Source organism: Oreochromis aureus, linkage group 3 (genome assembly GCF_013358895.1).
Source record: "Oreochromis aureus strain Israel breed Guangdong linkage group 3, ZZ_aureus, whole genome shotgun sequence".
Classification (NCBI taxonomy): Eukaryota; Metazoa; Chordata; class Actinopteri; order Cichliformes; family Cichlidae; genus Oreochromis; species Oreochromis aureus.
The window spans coordinates 17749910-17769737 of record NC_052944.1 but is presented as its reverse complement, the minus strand read 5'-3'; the positions used below and the strand labels follow the sequence as shown (position 1 = coordinate 17769737).

The 19828-nt window shown below is 42.5% G+C and overlaps 1 protein-coding gene across 7 annotated transcripts in view; it reads left to right on the top strand.

The window, feature by feature from the left end:
• The window catches only part of LOC116333162 (receptor-type tyrosine-protein phosphatase delta), a 397398-nt gene that overhangs the window by 309302 nt on the left and 68268 nt on the right, over window positions 1-19828 (top strand). For all 7 annotated transcript variants that reach the window (XM_039609499.1, XM_039609500.1, XM_039609501.1 and 4 more), the window contains 2 exons: window positions 13968-14113; window positions 16155-16296. In XM_039609499.1, coding sequence (XP_039465433.1) covers window positions 13968-14113; window positions 16155-16296 — 288 coding nt within the window. The remainder of the gene's footprint in view (window positions 1-13967; window positions 14114-16154; window positions 16297-19828) is intronic.

Sequence of the window (19828 nt, the reverse complement as noted above, 5' to 3'; positions counted from 1 at the left end):
GAGGACTGGAAGGAAAAAGCCTCTCATACAGGGATGAATGAGTGGATAAAACTGCATTAGCGCTGATATCTCATTCAATGAGATGCGTGCTGAAGTGATGTCAGTACTTTTTAGATACACAAGTGTTAAGGGAGACTCATTTACAAGCCACATCCGAGTTTTATTCATATGCAGAAAGCTGCGCTAGTCCCGACAATTTATGGATGCAGTTTGCAACTTTGACTATTAATTGCAGATACTTTACATCCTTATGCGATCTTACACTTGAATCGTATCCGTGCGACGCGTTGGATAACTCCCGTTTCACGCCATTATAAAGGACACTTGTTTGACGTGACCCACTACCTCCCCATCAGTTCAGTCCTCCTCGCTTTGACGAGTCTCACACTTTAAACCCTCAAGTGCACTAGATTTCCTGGAGTATTCACGATGTTCACGCCAAGTCAATTTGTAGGCTTACTATTTATCCTTTAATCAATGCGAGAAGACAAATGAAGTCATTACTTACCGGGGATCATAGTACCTCGTGGCATTTTGTGACGATGCCACCGGCTTTTAACTTTATCTTTCGCTCCTTGGCGGTTTCACTGCTCCACAATAAAATAACTCCAGTCGATATCCACTTGCGCTTTTAGAATGATTCAGATAAGAGTGAAAAACAAATTAATAGCAGATTTGAAACTTGGATAAAACTTCTTCCACAATGGAATCTGGCAGCAACGGCCGAAGCACATTTCGATCCTGGTATTCAAACATTATTTATCACATTTGAATATATTTAAAGTTCCAGATATGAACTTTTATGGCAAAAAATCCTCAGTGTGGAGGATACAAGTATAACAAATGTCTTTAGTTTGATTCAAGTCAGGCAACACACTTGGCCTGGTCATAGTTTCTACTTTTTTCCCCTCTTTAGAAACTCATAATTTTTGGCAGTCTGTTTCGGATCATTATCATGCTGGAATATTCCTTTTCTGCCAGGCTTTGGGAAACTTGAATCATCTTGTCAGGCATTACCTTGGTGTGTTCACTGGGATTTGTGCTGTTGTCTTTTGGTGTTAACCCCCAACACCTTTTTTTGCACTCATGCAACCTCATTGCCAGGGGAGCCTCCAGAATTTTTGCCTAGGGGTGGCCATATGGGGGCTACTAGAAATATTAGGGCGACACACCAAAAACAAAATTTGCAGTTTTATTATGCTGTTGTCAGAAATAGGTAAAAAGAGAGAAAATTTGAGCGGTGGCCAGTGCCCCCCCTTGGTTGTGCCCCTGCTCATCGCATCACACTTCCACTGTTGGGATTATGTATTCGCTGTGGTAGTCCTGGCTAACGTTCATGCCAGATACACTGGGCCTCATCTGAGCCGAACAAACTCATCTTGGCATCGTCCGATCAAAGAATGTTCCCACAATATTCATCAGGGCTCTTTTTAATGATCTTTATCGAAGTTAGTCTTGCAGTTTTGTGCCAAAGAATAAGTTTTTTTTTTCAGTTTGTTTGTTTTCTTATGCACAGTCTGAGCTTTCACAGAAGCCCTGGCTTCGTTTGATAACCCTTGTGACGAGTTGGAGGCACTTGCCCATCTGTTTTTCAGAAAAAGATTGTCCAAGTAGGGCACAGTCCGTGGCATCATTTTAGGGGCATGGCCTCCTGATTACTGTCTCAGTCCTGTTTCTACTGATTTTAAGGTGGTACTTTTCCATCCTTGCAAAAAAATGTTTTTTTGCTTTAATGTCTGCTGCTATTATACAAATAGACAGAGGGTACAAGGAAGTACTCTAATTGTTAACTTAGAACAGGGGTGTAAACACTTCAGCTGTATTGTGAAAAATACACAAGTATGCACTTATGTTTGGATGCACAAATAAACGTGGTCTGCACAGTATTTCTATTCACACACTTATGTACATACACTTAAAGCACAAATTAAAAAAAACTCCCACATTTACTCGCCTAGTGGACTAAAGCCCATTACTGCCAGCAAACATTTGCACTTGAGGGTGGCGCCTTTGTGTACTCTCTCACTCTGTCAACTGAAGCTCAGTTTAGCGAAGGGTGAAAAGGACTAAGAAGGGAAGGGTAACCAACTCCATCCGTCCAGAGGCCACATCTCCGGCCCCCAACAGTCTCGTGCCCTGCGGAGGCTTCAGATCATCAGAAATCGACTCCAGATTTTTCATATGCCTTTACCGCAGAATATTCCATTAAATCAAAACAAATATGAAAGGCTATAATATAGGCAAAGTCAGAAAAAGCTTTTTTGTTTTATATTTCAAGCAAATAACTGTTTTTTACTGTTCTTTTATATTGTTTGTCTTCATTCTTTCATTTTAAAAAAGTGATTGGTTGTGTAATTTCATCACTTTGATCGTGTTCATTTTAACCAACTTTAAAGTGATGCAAATATTTCCAAGGTTAAAGCAATTATTTGGGGGGTAATCGCAACATGCAAGCAGTTCAATGGAAACCTGAGACTAGTTTCAAAGTTTGGAAAAAAATAAAAGCAAAACATTATGGAAGCAGAAGTGCGATGTTGCGGCACGTTGCACAGATATGTGTGGCAGCAGGCTTATGATTATGATAAATACAAATACTCTAAAAGCAGAGACTCTAGTAGCGCACAGACAGTGTAAACAGACACATGGACACACATACTCTTTACACCTCCCCATGAATCATCGCCACTTCCACACGCGCACACATCAAGGAAGAGTCTTTCCAAAATGATCTGAAGCACTTAATTTTACTGGATTATTTTAATTACGCCCCCTGAGGGTTGGTGTTTTTTTGCTCCTGGGGTGACATTGCACTGTTTGCTTCCAAGTCAAAAACCCCCATTCGCCAGACTGACCCTGATACCACCCGCCCTCATTTGTTTCCCATCTGTAGCTCTTCAAAGACTTTGCCACACACACACACACAGACACACACACGCACTCATACAAGCTCAACTGTTTTCTTCAGGGGTTCGCAATTAAGAATTCAAAGACTTCATCTTAGATTTACTGCATGCAGTTTAGTTGGCGACATATTAATAATGTGTAGCTGACAGAAACAATCCACTAAGACACAGCTAATGTGTTATCCTGCTATCGGGTATGTTGCTAAGTTAATGTAAGGCAAACTAATTACAAATGATGATTCTTTTGGACAATGCCGTGGCATTTTCATATATACGTATATGAAATGAAATGCAGCAGATCAGATACAAAACTTTGACCTCAGATAATAAGAGTAATTAGTAACGTATGTCTTTATGAAAAATGAGCCAAAATGAGCTAGTTGTACTATAAACCTCACTCAGTAAATTAAGCTATTATAAGATTTCAGAAAATTATGTTTTATTACGTGTTTGATTCTAAAATTCACAGGTAAAAGCGCAAGATTTCCAAATCTCGTTTGAACCCTGAAATGCACGTCAGAACTCATTTCCATCGACATAATAATAGTTTCCTTACATTTTCAACGGGTATCAGTACCAAAAAGCTGGCACTGGTGTGATGGCCCCAAAGTTGGAACAGCTGCTGTTATTGGTCTTTTGTGGTGCTACCAAAAGGAATTCAGCAAGGATTTTATTAGCTGGGATTTTATTCTTCCATTTTTGGAAGAAACATGTAAACTGGTTCTGCACTGAGGTTAACTGGGCACTAACCAGTGCTGGCTTCTGTGGCACTGTTCTGTTGGTGAGATCTTCTCATAGGGTCCAAAACTTCTAGACATCCCAAGTCATCTGGCTCTGGTTTATTGGAGGTTTTCTTAAGTTACATAAGCACGAAACACAGCAATGCTTTGAGTTTCCACTCTGCTCACATATGGAAGAAAACATGACATGTCATAATTGACATGTCATTACATTCCTGGTCACTAACAGCTATGCCACTGGATTCTGACAGATCATACTCACTGCTGGCTTCATAAAGGAAAAGGTGATTTTCATCTCAGTACCCTTCCACTTACTACCATTTTTCTTCCTCTCTTTTATATGCAGTACTATTCCTTCACTGCTGCATAAAATTAGTGGCCTATGAAAGGTCACTTTGGTCCTTGAGTGACTGTTTGTGGTACCTCCCCTTTATATCCTTTGTCCCAGTCATAGGATTTTGGTGTGAGGATAGCCATTAATACAGCTGGTTGCAGAGAACAGTACTCAGACGAGCTCATTATGGATTTTTTTTCTTCTTATTGTTCTTTTTTTGTGTGTTATTTTTTAAGAATTTGTATTTTATTTTAATGAGAATGTGAAGACTAGCAGAATGTGATGGTTGGGTGTACAGAGGATGTGGAGAAACCAGGATAAAAGGTCTGTTTATTTTCCTAAAAAGCTTGGTATTAGTATAACCTGGTTTGCTGAACTTAGGAGCATTTGCAGGATAGCTGAGCTGCTGAAAGGAAGCCAGTTGTCATCATGCAGGATTGCTGGAGCATGAGCTAGTTTGCCTGTAAGCGCCTGAGAAAACACAGTGCAGGGAATGTGTCACTTCTTATGGCCCGGCAACTGGCATCCATCGGAAATGGCTTGGCACTGCTTATCCATAAAATTAGAGTCTGTTTAAATATACAATGTCGAATCCGTGGAATTATTTGCTACATAATCCATCTCTGCTCCTACGGAGACAAATATGAGGCAAGCTTTTCCGCTCTGTGGTTGAGGGCAAGACAATTATGTGAAGTTTATGCTTTAAAGAAATAGGGCAGGCCCAAGAATAGTGAAATACTCCCTCGATTAGAGCCGGCTGAACATGGTAGTTATTTGATTTCCTATACACAATACATATATATATCTCTTTCCTATTTCCTATATATTGATTTCCTATACACAATATAGGAAACAATATAACATACACAATGAACACAAAGGAATCGAATAATATATTAGTATTTGTTTCCTTCCTAATTTCCTAATTTTCACATTTGTCACATGTACATGTTTCAGATCACAAATTTTAATATTAGACAAAATACAAGATGCAGTTTTCTTTTTATAAGGGAAAAAAGTCGTCTAATCTACTTGGCCTTATGTGCAAAAACTAATTGCCCCTAAACCTAATAACAGGTCGTGCCACAGTTGGCAGCATGAACTCCAATCAGCCATTTGTAATAACTGGAAATGAGTCTTTCACATTGCTATTGAGGAATTTTGGCCACTTTTCTTTGTAGAATTGTTTTAATTCAGCCACATTGGAGAGTTTTCGATATATTCGGCCTTTTAAGATCATGCCAAAGCATCTCAATCAGATTTGAGTCCAGACTGACGAGACCACTCCAAAACCATCATTTTGGGGGTTTTTGGGCCATTCAGATGTGGATGTGTGTATTTTGGATCATTGCCCTCCTGCACAACCCAACTGCGCTTGATCTTCAAGGCATGAAATAGTGGCTGGGCATTCTCTTTAAGGATTTTCTGGCAAAGAGCAGAATTCTTGGTTCTGTCAATTACAGCAAGTCTTCCAGGTCCCAAAGCAGCAAAGTAGCCCCAGACCGTCACACTACCACCGCCATGTTTGTTGTTTTTATGCTGTGTTAGTTTTATGCCAGCTTTATGAGCTTTTTCGAAGCCTTCGAAAAAGCTCAACTTTTGTCTCGTCAGTCCACAGAATATTTTTTCCCAAAGGTCTTGGGGATCATCAAGATGTTCTTTTTGGTCAGCAGTGGTTTTTGTCCTTGGAAATCTCCCACGGAGGCCATTTTTGTCCAGTTTCTTTCTTATGGTTGAATCATAAACTCTGACCATAGCTGAGACAAGTAAGACCTGCAGTTCTTTAGCTGTTGTTCTGATTTCTTTGTAACCTTCTGGATGATTCGTCGAGTAAATTTGGCCACTCCTGGAAAGGTTCCCCACTGTTCCAAGTTGTGGTGTAGTGGCTGTCACAGTTATTCACTGGAGTCCCGAAGCTGTGGCAATGGCTTTGTAACAGTTTCCTGGCTGATAGATGCCAGTGACTTTGTTTCTCATCTGTTTCTTTAGATCTGAGCATGACGCATTGCTTTGTGAGATCTTCTAACCTAGTTCACTTTGTCAGACAGATTTTATTTAAGTGATTTGGCAGTAATCAGTGTAAGGCTAGTGAACTAGAACTCAGTCCTGGTAGCCTTTTCCCTCAACAAATGAAATCATCATTTAAAATCTTTTATCTTTGTGTTATTATTACAATTATTATTATTATTTATGTATTAGAAGAATCACACACATCATTATATTGACAATAATCTGACACGGTCAATGACTGTTTATCATTTTTGCCATTTTTTTTTTCTTTTTACATCTTTTCAAGTCTGTGCAGCCTCAGCATGATAACTACTGGCCATTTTGCTGCAGCACTGCCATTTAATGAATCGTTCCATTGCCTAGTGGATAACAGAATGAACGAATGGCTTTCTGTGTTAGTGCCTGCCACTGCCTATCCTATCAGATAATTAACTTTTTGCAAATAGACTGCACTGACTACCAAACAGAGTAAGCCTGCACAATTAGAATTGCTTATCTATGTTCTTTCTTTTCTTTTTTTTCCTCCCCCCCCCCTCCCCTCAGACGTTAGAGGGAAAAACAAACAAGACAAACAAATCCAAATTTCATACTTCTTGCTCGACTGTTTTCTCCTCAAATGGTCACACACCAATTGGCCCCAGATTTGTGTATCCATGCACAAATGAACAAATAATGAATGAGCAGGGATGAAAATGAAGTCTTATTGAAAGTGAACCCTCTGTATTATTATTATTTTTTATATTTTTTTTGCAGTGGCGTTTGACAACCTCAGCCCAGATGTTCAGAATTTCCAACAGGGGAGCTGAGTGTTTTCCATCCCCCCCACCTCCCACTTCTTCTTTAGCCTTCATATTTATTTATTTTTCTCACAGGCGGACGGTTTCGCACCAACAGTGGTGCAATTCAATATTTATATGTTTCCTTCTGTTTGGTTTCCACCGCAAAGGGAGGTGGGCATTCCTGCGTCTGATTTGCCTCGGCGGCGATCCGGTCCCAGCTTTTAGAGCGTCGGGGGCCGTTTGAACAAAGCCATCTGTTTGAGTGGGCCGTTTTATTAAGTGACAAACTGGATCCCTCTGCCTCGCTAATGCGCCCCTCGGGAGACGGCGGTAGCTTGTTTTCGGGTGCGTGTCTGGTAGAAAGATAAGCACGGGAAGAGAGGGAGAGCGAGAGAGACGGAGTTTTCCTCTGCAAATGTCGCGATACGCCGCAGAAGAGGCGTGCATAACCCATGCGGTTCCCTCTCTCCAGAACTGAGAGGTTTTTGCCTTTATGAATCCACGATGATAATTGAACGGGGACCCCTTCGGCTTCCATCTCATCCAAACTTGCCTCTCTTCAATATGTGCTTATTTAATGGACCCCTTCATGATTTTCTGTCGCCCCACGTCAGTCAATTTATTAACGTCATTCGCCCATTTGCAATGCTTCCGCCATCCAACAGGAATGCTCGAATACTCGTGAGAGCATGTGCTTGTGCATGCATGTATATGTGCACGATTTGCACTTCGGCCCCCCCGTCAGAGAATCTGTCAGTGCATCGAATGTGGGACAAGAGCATTAGCCATTCTTTTTGAAGCGGTTGCTGTTGTCTGTGCACAAGTGCCCTTACTCCAGCAGAGTTGTAGCCAGAAGCTCAGACCTTCCATAGGAGCGCCACTGAGCATGAGTAACACACACCGGCCGGGGTTAAGACAGTCCCATCGGAATATGTTTTTTTTAAGCAGCTTTAGTCACTGGGTTGAGTATTTTTGCGAGGAGAGTTTGCATGCTATTATGCGTCCTACTGCTTTTATTCTGGCTTTAAAGCCACGTTCAATGCACTGATATACATTTATTTATTCATATCCGCCTCTCTTTAGCTCATGAGCCAGATAAGAGACCGTGACCCTATCAGGAAATGGACCTGCAGCCCTATTATCTATATGCAGTCTCTATATTAATGTGTCATTAGGCTGCATTTTTGTATATTCCATTGGATTAGTTTTACATAATGACTGTTTGAAATTTTGCTTAGAGAGCACATTTAAGCAGTGGGGAGGGGCTGGTGGTGGTGGTGGGGGCAGTGTGGGAGAAGGCTTGTATTATGAACTTCATTATGTGTGACAAGCAGCACAATATTGATGGAAGAGTGGGTCCCCATCATTGCACTGCATTAAAACCTCTGCAGTGAATTAATGTACTATTCCTGATCCAGTAATTAACAATCATTCGGGGGCCATATCCCTTCTCAAGTAATCACTAATTGCAATAAGAATTTCAGATTCCATTTAAGGCAAGATTACCGATGAGCATGCAATGCAAATCAGCCAACAGTTCTAATTAGGCTCCGATTCTTTCTCCCTGTCTTTCTGCCGAGATCCTTTGTGAGCGCGTACAGTGTGGAGTTTGTTTCCTCCGCATTATAAGAGACACATTTTTTTATCATAACACTGCAGATAGCGAGCTGTGAAGTGCCCAAAGATTAGCATGTGCGGTTTGTCTTGGTTCCTGTTTGGTTTGTGGTTTTTTTCCCGCCCTCCCTTTATGTTGTTTGGCTCTGTTTTTGTGCATCTGCTGTTAAGACATTCTGCTTTGGTGTTTGGTGTGAGGTCAGACGTCTCTGGACTCTATGCAGGCCATTAACTGAACTACAATGTTTACCTTCCTTTTTTCAACTATTATAACAAAGTTACTGCTGCTGTTTGACTTGCAGAATACTCAAAGGATTATAAGTCATAAGTAAGTCAAATGTCTGAGGCATATATATAAATATATATACCACATGTGTCGCTTTTAGCCTCTCCTGACACCAGCCGCCCCTTTCAGTCTAATTTGTGTTGCTTTGCTCGAATTGTGACAATTCATCAATATCACACAGCTGATATTCTGGGGCTTAAAGATGTCGAATGAGGTTAATGACATCCTTAAATGTTCCTTTCTTCCATGCCTTCGTCCAAAATGGAGCAGAGTATTTGCAGACTGCCACCCAATGTGTTAGGATTAATTATCGCCCTCCGCAACCCCACCTCACCCTGCAAGTTAAAGATTCAGAGAGGAAATGGCCCCTTTCATGCAAATGAAATTGAATATGTCAGTCAGTATAATTGTGAAAACCGAGCCGTCTTGGACTGGTGTCTGTGCGCCCAATAGAGGTTTCAGCTAAAAGTCGGTTTATTAATGTTCTCCTTTCCTCTCTTTGATTCGTGCTCTTTAATGGCTCGGCAGATCAAACTTAAGTCTACGGCGAATCCTGATAGCTGGAAATGTTTTGGCCATTGTGAACGAAACCCAGACTCGGATGTCTTTGAGAACCAGCATTTCTAAATGCAGTGTTTGACTGTGAGTTAAGCCAATATCAAACAGGCTTGTAATGAATGCAGATCTGCAAGATCCTCTGAACCCCACTGGGATGATACAAAAAAAAAAAATCGATATCATTAGCCCCAGTCCTCAGTTTTACCGTCGACAGCTCGGATAGCTTTCCTGTAGCAGGTACTTAAAGCAGGAACTTAAAGCAAAATACAAAAAAAATCAAACCAAACCAACAAAAACCTGAAGATGTGAGGTTATTTATGCAGTGTCAGTTTACCGACAGTGTTTCTTGAAATGTTTCCCCTTCTGTGTCATGTCAGAGTTTGACTTTTAATTGGGTTTTGCAGTTAATAAACACAGTCGCATTTATTCATTTGGGTTGGGATTTATCGCGGAGAGAAGAAATTTCCATTTAGGTCCAACACCTCTTACTTTTTATTTGAAATCCAAGTTTAGGCAGAAAAGAAAATGGAGCGGCTCTCCCAATCCTTCCATTAGTACCAGTGTCACTGGCTCTTTGTGCACTGCCCCGGAAATATATCGGAAGATAACATCACACAAGAATTATTCGCACTGAGGGTTGCTTCTACATCACCTCTGTGAATGACTGATTCTGGTAACCCGTATTAAGGCCAAACCAATGCAGCGCTTCTGAGGGTTAACAGTTGTGTGGGGTTGAATGGGGCATTTGCCGTAGCCCTGGAGAAAAGAGGAAGGGTGAAATGCAATGCACTGTTGCTACTTGAAAGCATCAAATGTATCCCAGAGTTTCCCTTCGTGCTTTAAATAGGTTTCCAGAAAAGGACTCGTGCAGATCAGCCACCTCTTTTTGTTATTGCTGCCTAGCACCAATGTAACACCATATTGTTAATCAGCAGGGTGCAGAGTGTCAGCACAGATCAGACCATAACGGTTATATACAGGCTACCAAAAGATACCGGCCACAAGTTTAATTTTTGACATCTATATGCCGTTTTTGATTCCAGAGTAGGTAATATGTTGTGCCTGCTCAAACGTAACTCCTTGTGGTTATTTATTTATGATTTTTCTTTATAATCAGCTAAAAAAAAACTTGATTGATGGGTTGAAAAAACAAACTTGAAATGTTTTAAGACCTCATCAGTCGTAAGGGTAGTGTGCAGTAGCAGGAGCAGTTATGCATTTCATCTTCAGCCCACATTGTTTCAAGGCTTCCAATTTTCATTTCTGTTCACACATTAAAAATATAGATATTTAAAGTCAGGGAATGGTCTGCCCCCTCAGCCCTGTGGACATGGATGTTCTGAAGAACAATCGAGGTTCTCACTCAAACATCAAATTATTAACACAACATTGAACCATGAAAAATGGAGCTGTGGGATGCTTCGTCTTTTCCCGTGGCTATGTATGGGATAGGTTACATAATGACCTCGAGGGAAGGCAGGAACAGGCCCGTGTCACAAGCCTTTCAGCTTGTGACACTTCTCATTTGTTTGCTGCTGACAGCTTAGCACTGGATTACCAGGTGCCTAGCCATGGCATTAATTTATGTAGATTGTGGCTACCTCTCAAAGGAGGTGCGCGCACACGCAGCCGAGCTAAAAGGAGCCTCTTAAATTGTTAGCCTCGCGTTGAAAAGATAATCTGTGTTAATTAAATATTTTTTTTTGGTTTAAATGAACATGATTACAGTTAAAAAGTGACACGTCTCCCCTGCTTTCTGCTTTCGTATGCTTTTATACTGCAACAGAAGTCATTTTCTGACACAGTCGCTGACAGAAACATTTAAAAAAAACGTGTTTCTTTGCTAAGGTTTCTCTGTGGCGTGTGAAATTTGCACACTGTTTGCTCACAGACCGTGCCTCTACTCGCTGCCAAGGTTATAGCCGCGGTATTGTTCGGACAAGAGCCGAGGTTTCAATCAGCCTCTGTCTGCGCGAAGCCGTACGAGGAGCCTACCAAAATGGATGTTTGTCAGCCGCAGATCTAAAATGGGGGTATGATGGCGATATCAGCGGCCATGTCTGTGAAAACACCATTACCTCCATGTCACGCCTCAATCACTCCCCATTGTGCTATGACTACCCCCCAACCTCCCCTCCCCACACACACACACACATGCAGACACACACACGCGCCCTCTTCCCCTCACCTCCAGCGCTGATCTCCCGTACATGTCGTAGAAGTCTATTACAGGCAGCATAGGGAGACGCACCGCAGCCGTAATGGATGGCCTGGGAGCGAAAACAGCCCCAATAGCATATCAATTACCCATCAGCGCCCTCTTGGCTGCATGCCAACGTGCACCACACCCCGGCCCGAGTCAACGAGATAAGGCGCAAATGCAGATATAATGGTGCTTTAGGCCAAGTACAAATTACACAGTGTCAACTCTGCTGCCCACCTGTCTGATCTGTCAGCAGGTGAACCAGAGTGCGAGTCTGAGAAACCTGCGCGTGCGTCTGCGTGTGCGTGAGGGGCGATCAGGCGATTTCCCAGACTCGCTGGCCCAGTGGAAGACCAGCTGCTCGCCCGTTTATCTGTTCACTCTTTTGATTGCCACTCGCATATCTTATGTCACCTCTCCGCGAATCCCGCAGGTTAATTTGTCCCACGCTCGCAGCGCCGTCGCCGACACTGCTGCTAGGCATTCAGCCCGTGCACAGGCAGGCACGCGAATAAGCACGGTCGCACGTTCTCGCTCACACACGCTCACTCGGATGAGGTGATTCAGATGGTTGGCATTACTGCAGCTGTGTGGCCTCTAATGGCCTTCTGAAGTGATTGATAAAAGGCAAACAGTTGCTCTGCAGGGGGACAGATGGAGCTGCACCTCCCACTGAAGCCGGCACTCTAGCTTCAGAGGAAAACACTGGCGGCGGGGGTCTGACTTAGCACTGACATTATTGCTACTGAAATTATAAGAGCCTTGATCATGATAAAGCTGGAATGTAAATCAATCAAAATCTCATCAGGGGAAGCCAGGTCCCTTTGATAACCGATCACTTTCATGCTTTTTGATTTTTGTGCGATTGTAAAAGAAACATCAGCTTGTGAGGCAGAGGCTGATTATCCTGGGGTGGGGGGAGGCAAGACAGAACTGAATTGTTGCGAGTGAATGTGGATTGAAATTGGCTGTAATGGCTGACAAAGCCTGACTTAGACCGGGGAGCGTTTTTCTTGTAATTCTAAAAATGCACTCTGCAGGAATAAGATTGGAAAAACCTCATTGTTGCGCAAACCAAAGCAAATGGTAGCGTACGGCGCTGCAAAGCCCACATGGGGTTTGAAAACGTCCATACCATGACCACAGAAAGCACACACGCTTCCACTCCTCTGTTCTCCCACCTCCACTCGGCTGCTGCATTTTTTGCATTTTTATCCTCATTCCCTTTACGCTTGACTTGTTGCGCCAAAGGACCAATTAAGAGCGAAAAGAACAGCAATCAAAGAATTTCAAAGCTCTTATCAGGTTTATGTCTCATTTGTGTGGGGCACCACTATTATTCGGTGATGTTCTACAGATTAGAAATGTCTGCAACTAAATGGATTTATAAGCCTCCTTTTTTCTGAAAACAAGTGGGGAAATGTTATAATATGGAGATATTAGCCCTGGTACTAATGCTACTGATCAGAAACACCCAGTCTCAGAGGGATGCTAAAAAACTAGTTCATGTGTTAATCACTTCTAACCTGAACTTGAATACTTATTATTAATCTCTGCCTCTCTTCCACGGTGTGTTTTTGTCCTGTCTCCCTCCCCACAGCCCCAACTTGTCACAGCGTGTGGCTGCCCGTCTGCTGGAGGTTTCTTCCTGTTAAAAGGGAGTTTTTCCTTCCCACTGTTGCCAAGTGCTGCTCATAGGGGGTCGTTTTCACTCTGTTATTGTAGGGCCTTTACCTTGCAATATAAAGCCCCTTGATATGACTGCCATTGGGATTTGGTGCTATATCAAATAAAATTGTACTGGATTGAATCAGAGTCTCGTTTCAGTTACCAACTAGTTCCGATTAAATTAACTACTTCTTCACAAAGTAAAGAATTCAGAAAATAGTCTGGCTTCGCAGCCTGGTTTGAAAGCTTGTATGGAGAACAACAGAATCACCACAGGAGTAGCTGCAAGCCTCTAGCTCGCATTTCCTCCCATTTATTTTATGACAGTATCACATAGCGATCACAATAGCACAGTTTACAGGCAGAGAAATAAGAGGTGGTCTTTTTTCTGCCTTGACACAAGTGAAAGTCTTTATGTCTAAATAACTGGCAATTAAATCCAAATTTCCTCTTGAGAACAAATGAAAAACAACAAGTGGAAAATGGTTTTTATAAGCTTATTTTCTTTCTTTTTTCCCCCCCATCGCAACAAAATCCACCCTAAGTCTCAAGTCAGTCAACCTTCAATGGAGATTTCACAAAATCCTTCCAGGGTCAGGAGAATGTTTTATACATTCTGCTCCCAACACCTCTGTCCTTTTACAGCAGCTGATCTGTTTGCACTTGCACAATAAAGTCTCTATAAGCTCTTGTCTTGACTTCCAAAGTCAATCTTCTTAAAAGCCACATGCCAAAATCCACGACTTTTTTTTCCTCTAGCGTGTGTGTGTGTGTGTGTGGCTTGATAAGAGATTAATTGCTCATTCTCTGCGATGCTCAGCATGCTCACATTTAAAAACAATCTTTCCTTGTTTCTCTGCTTCTCTTTTCAGCACCACCAAAGTTTTTAAGAACCCCCAATGACCAAACAGGCGTGCAAGGAGGTGTAGCATCCTTCATCTGCCAAGCTACAGGAGATCCACGGCCGAAGATCGTGTGGAACAAGAAGGGGAAGAAAGTCAGCAACCAGAGATTTGAGGTATTAGGTCTATTGTTCTGATGTAAAATGCTCGACAAAAATGGGAATGCTTCAGCACTGCTTTTGGCTCCGCTCGCACATAATCCATTCCGCCAAGCCTCCCTCGCTTGCTTTTGCCCTGACTTGCCACCACGCATTAGCAGGCTCTAATAATCACGCTGGCCAGGCTTTTAAACATGCATGAGGTTTAATGAGCAAGTACACAAAAGATCTGGGGACAAATTTGTAATTGAATAAAAGACAAGGAAAGAGCAATTGGATAGAAGAGAAAAAAACACACACGAAAAAAACCAACACAACTTGTGGTGTGACCCAGATACCTCCATTAGCATCACGCCACATTTGCCAGCTTCGTGCAAAGTGAAAGGGGGGGAAGTAGCGCTTTCACTTCGGAAAAATCCTTCTGCTTTGTGGCATCTTTATCTAAATGCATGTCGTGCCCTCCTTATTTTGGCTGAAGCTTTGATTTCTGGTCAGCTTTAATCTGCACTTGGGCTCAATACCCATGAGAAACAACACATCATCGCAGAACACTGATAAGATTTCTATTAATTTCTGTGTCAGTTCTCGGGACTATCATGGTGTCACTTCTTTTTTTCCTCCTTCTCTGCCCTAGATGCCATATTTGCTTGCTACTGCACAGCAGGATGGCTTAAGGGAGCTTGGAGACCTCTTCCCACCTCTTCTTTGCATCTCATGTCCGCAGAAATCTAATCTTATCAGAGTTCATCGCGTTTGCATCGCACGTTGCGCTGAATGCTAACACGCTAGTTTTCATTCCTTCACCGCCTCACAGGACTTGCTGGCAGCCGCCATCCTGCACCGATTCAATCACGCACTGCCGCTTCATCTTCTAACAAAAACCCATTTCCCTTTTAGAAGTCTCACAACTTCCTTTTTTAATTTGCTCTTTGGCTTTGACTAAGAAAAGAGGCTGTTTCTGCACATCACCCGCTTTAGCTTGGCTAATGAAATGTTTAAAATGTATTGTTAACTAACATATGCTCAGATATACTGTGAACTTTAAAAATGTCCGTAGGCCTTGTGCGTGTGTGCGTGCGCGAGCGAGTGTGTGAGCGTTTGAGCTCTCGGGCCTGTTCTTTTTTTTATTGAAATCTACCTCTATGCTTAAAAGAGATTGAGTTATGACACACAGATCTTTCTAAAATCAGTGAGTATACAACGTGTAGCATGCAAAAAAAAACAAAAAAAGAAACAAACCCATAGCTGAATAAGCTACCAAAAAACCCCACACCTGTTTGTCAGCATTTTATGTGTCGTTCGTCCAAAGCAGTCGATCCTGTCTTTTTGTACCACTACCTCACCTCATGGTACAACTGTCCGTAACCGTTTATCAAGCCACCTTTAACTGTTTGTGCTTGTTTCTGTCCCATTGACACGATCCAGTGTGATGCATTTCCTTCAAAGGATTTAAAAGTTAACTTTAAGAGTGGGACACGTTCAGGTTTCAATTCTCTGCCACCTAAAGTCCGGCCAAAAATTTGTCTGACCAAGATAAAAGAATAAAAAACAACATAAAAAATTCCCCATTCTTAAAGTTAGTCAGCCTCATTGGTTATTTTATAAAGTCTTGCACAGCGCTTAAGTAGATATCCAGCAATTCACAGCTGAACACATAACAAATGGACTCCGTGCCTAACCACAAAGAGTATGCTAGTTTTTGTTTAAATCAAATATAACTAGCAGCTACGAGTTAGCCACAAGAAAAATAATCCTACATAAATTCTAAAGATCTTTCTATATGTACATAACAACAACGTGCAACATTCATCAGAACATAAATCACTAGGGTTGAGCGTAAGGTAGGCAGCAGCTTTCGTTCCTGTCATAGACAGCACATTGTGTCAGTCACCATCAGTGTTGTTAGCTAAATGTCCTCGACAGTGTTGTTTCCGTTTCTTTCTTTCTTGTTTTTCTTTTGTTTCGTTGTTTTTTTTTCTCTTTTTTTTCTGCAGAAGGTCCCTCACCCATTGTGAACAAAAAAATCTCCTTTAACATATCCTGTCTCTCGCACCTGCAGGTGATTGAGTTCGACGATGGCTCTGGTTCAGTGCTGAGAATTCAGCCGTTGCGCACGCCCCGAGACGAAGCCATATACGAATGCGTCGCCTCCAACAGTGTTGGAGAGACGAGCGCTACCACCAGACTCACTGTTTTACGTGGTAGGTCCCTCTCGACAGCCCGACGAGCAAAGAAAAAGCCACCACCAACCCTCCCTACTACACACACACACACACATACACACACTACTAACGCACTCTTTTCTTCCAACTAACCCAGGTAAGCTTGAATTTATCTGTTTGATGTCTTTCCTGCCCTCTTTTTTTAAATTTTCCTTTATTTTCACCGTCACTCTGCACAGTCAAGCCCACTTTCAGACTTCGGTTACACTCACGTTGTGCGTTCTAACTTGATAAGATTTAGTCCATTAGCCATTTAGCCAACTAAGTTTCCGTTTCTAAGTGACTTAAGTCATTTGCATACAGATTTCTGACACAATAATTAAGATGCCAGTTAAATTATGCAAATAGCCATCTATTCCTAGCCTGCAGTGGTTTAATGGAAAAGCTCAGCAATAATTTTCAAATCAGTCATTTTTCATCTCCTGCACTTCAGCTTTGATATTCATTTGACCGTGCAGAAAACAAAGCGGCGCGTTCTGACGCGATCAACCGCCGTATATTGTTCCGAGCGGCGTTGCGGCGGCAGGTTGGCTCAATGTCAGCGCCTTCCAGCGGGCCAGTGGTTGTTAACACGCCGCGCACACCCCTCTACACGAACGTGCGCAGCAACCCGGGCAGGAAAGGTCAGCCACTTTGTTTACTTTCAGCGAGCGGTGCGGGTAAAAGTCGGATGACAAATATCGAGTTGCAATGACAGTGCCTCTTTTATAAGGAGCAGTGAACAAAATTTTATCTTGATTACACATAACATCCCATTCAGAGGCAAATATGTGGTGGCCCTGAGCTCAAAAGGCTGCGTAATATCTCTCTAAAACATGACTTGTTTGACTGTGAATGGAGAAAATGGCTTTAGAAGGAAAAAAAAAGAAAAAGCCTTGGGCTGCTTGAATGAGGTGCGCTCCATTATGTGCCACAATTACACAACATGGCAAATGAGTTCCTATTGAGAGGGGTGCTTCCATCCTATAGAAAAAAGCTGGCTCTGCGAGTCTCTGAAGAACCCCCTACACACACACACACACACGCACGCACACACCCACCCAGCCCTTCCTCCCTCCACTCGCTTCTTATCTCACCAGTGAGCCAACAAAAGGCCCTTTGCACTGTCTCCAGAGGCCGATTGAAAGAGAAAGGTGGCACGTTCAAATGCAGCTTTCTCCTGTTTACTCTGGAGCACAAAGTGAGTGTGTGTGTGTGTGTGTGGTGCGTGTGCACGTGTGCGTGCTCTCACTCACATGCAATATTGTGCATTTCCCCTTCCCTTTCACTCTCGCTCTGCCTCTATCTCTGTATTTTCCCTTCACACACACACACACACAAATAGATAGCTGAGGGATGGGTAGAAGCTGCTCTTCCCGGCTCCACGGCCTAGCATTAGCATGTTTATTACCATTTCCATTTTGCTCTTCTGCTCGCTCTCCTTTCCCATCAATGTATTGAAGGTGAGTAGAGGCCTATCACGGCTGGAAAAAAAAAAAATAGAAAAACGGGGCCGAGCTTTTTCCTCCTCGGCTTTGGTGCAAATATAAAGTTGTGCTCTTTCACGTTGCTTCCTGTGGATACGTGAAATATTGACTTTGTGAGGATTTAGCTGATAATGTGGAATTTAAAAAAATATAAAAATTATGTTGATTTCACTTCAGTATACGACCGCTGCTGTGGAATAACAGGAGTTTAATATACAGTGAGTTTGAGGATTGAGCACAGGTCATGAAGCTAATAATAAATAAATACATTAATAATAAGTATGAGCAGTAGCACCAGTTGGACACAGTCACAGCTTGACGTGTGTGTGTTAAATGTAATAAGACATTTTCCTTTATTGGTATTGCAGATTATAAGTATACACAGCGTACCGCACACACGTGTTCAAGTTGCAGACAAGCTGACTTGTGCTCTGTGCAAGGTGGAAATGTGCCGACACGCCGTATTGTAAAAGCGTAGTACTATATGAAGAGCTTGCGAGCGCACAGCGTTACCTCAAGAGTGTGCTATAAATGATTTAGAAGCCCAAAAAGCTTCCTACCTCCAAAAGTGCTCCGTACAGTACGGCGCTGCTAGTTTCATTCCACACGACATAAACTTCAGCAGATTTTTTTTCCAACGCTCGTCTGTCACCAAGATGAAAAATTCACTTCTTTGGCCGTTTCACTGGAGAAATACCGAAGTTACACACAAGTGTGTGATGCGGGCCTGGAGAGATAAATAAGCAAATAAAGATAAGTGCTACTGCACCAGGCCTAATACATATAAAGTGACTGTTCGTTTAGTTCATTTAGGCTCCAATGGTCTGTGGAAACGACTGCAAAGCATCTGTTGTGGGAAGCTCGCCACAGGGGGCGATGCCTAATTCCATGAAGGAAAAGCACATTCTTGTAATTGCCGTGTTATGAGAAGAGGGGACTTGAGGTGACAAACACCAGGGGATATTAGTATTCCAATGGGCCTCCAACTTGATGGGAAGCGCCATTAGTAATGAACTTCCAAGCTTTAGAGAAGCGATTTGCATGAAAGGCGAACTCGGAAACGTAATGATGTTCCAAGTCAAATCCGCCAGGCCTCGGCATGAGGTACGGCTTTTCTTATTGCACTGTCTTTTCTTTTTCTTTTTTTTATGGGGGGGGGGGTTCTGTGTTTCGATTAACTGTGAGATGACCCGACTCATACGTGACTCATGTCTTTGAATTAAGGTCGTCCCGATTTGCTGGGTAATTGAGAATGACATGAAGAGATTGAAAAATGAAGCAGCAGCACATTTTGGGTGTCATGTCCGGCATGCGATTTCAGTGAAAGCGCTGTTTAATCTTCTAAATGAGCGCGGACATGCTCACGGCGAGGCGTCTACAACGAGTATATACCCTTAGACGGTTAAGCGAAAGTAAACATGAAAAACACCTTAAAATGTAGACAAAACATCGCACAGTGTCTAGACGCTTTGCTAGCGGCACTTCCAGCAGAATGATGTGTACATTTGAGTGCTGCAGTTCATGATTCAGGCGTGATTAAGGATTTATATTTCATCCTCATACTCCCATTATGCTGTCAACAACCATTTCCTGTGCCCCACACACAAGCAGGCAAACTTATGCAGCTGTGCACAACTTGACAGTGGGAGCGGAAAATGGGAAGCCGCTCTCCTGTGACGGAAAAATAGAATGCATCATTTCCATTTGTATGGAATGGTGCAGGGCTGTGTAGCTGAGACGGATCTTTCCACATGCAATGAAAGCGCCGCTACATGATCAGTGATTATTCATAGACAATGTATACTCCGGGCTCTTTGTCGTTGTTATGGGGGGAAAAAAGAAACAGTCTCCACTCTTAATAAAAGACGCCAATACCTGCCTATTTGATATTCCAGGCTTTGTACACCGACATCCACAGCACGTGGGTCGACACAAACCTGCCTGTGAAGCAAAAATGAGCAAATTTGGAGTCATAATAAGGATTAAAATGTACCTTAACACCTCCGCCTAAATGCCATTTTTCATTTGTATGCTCTTGCACCGCT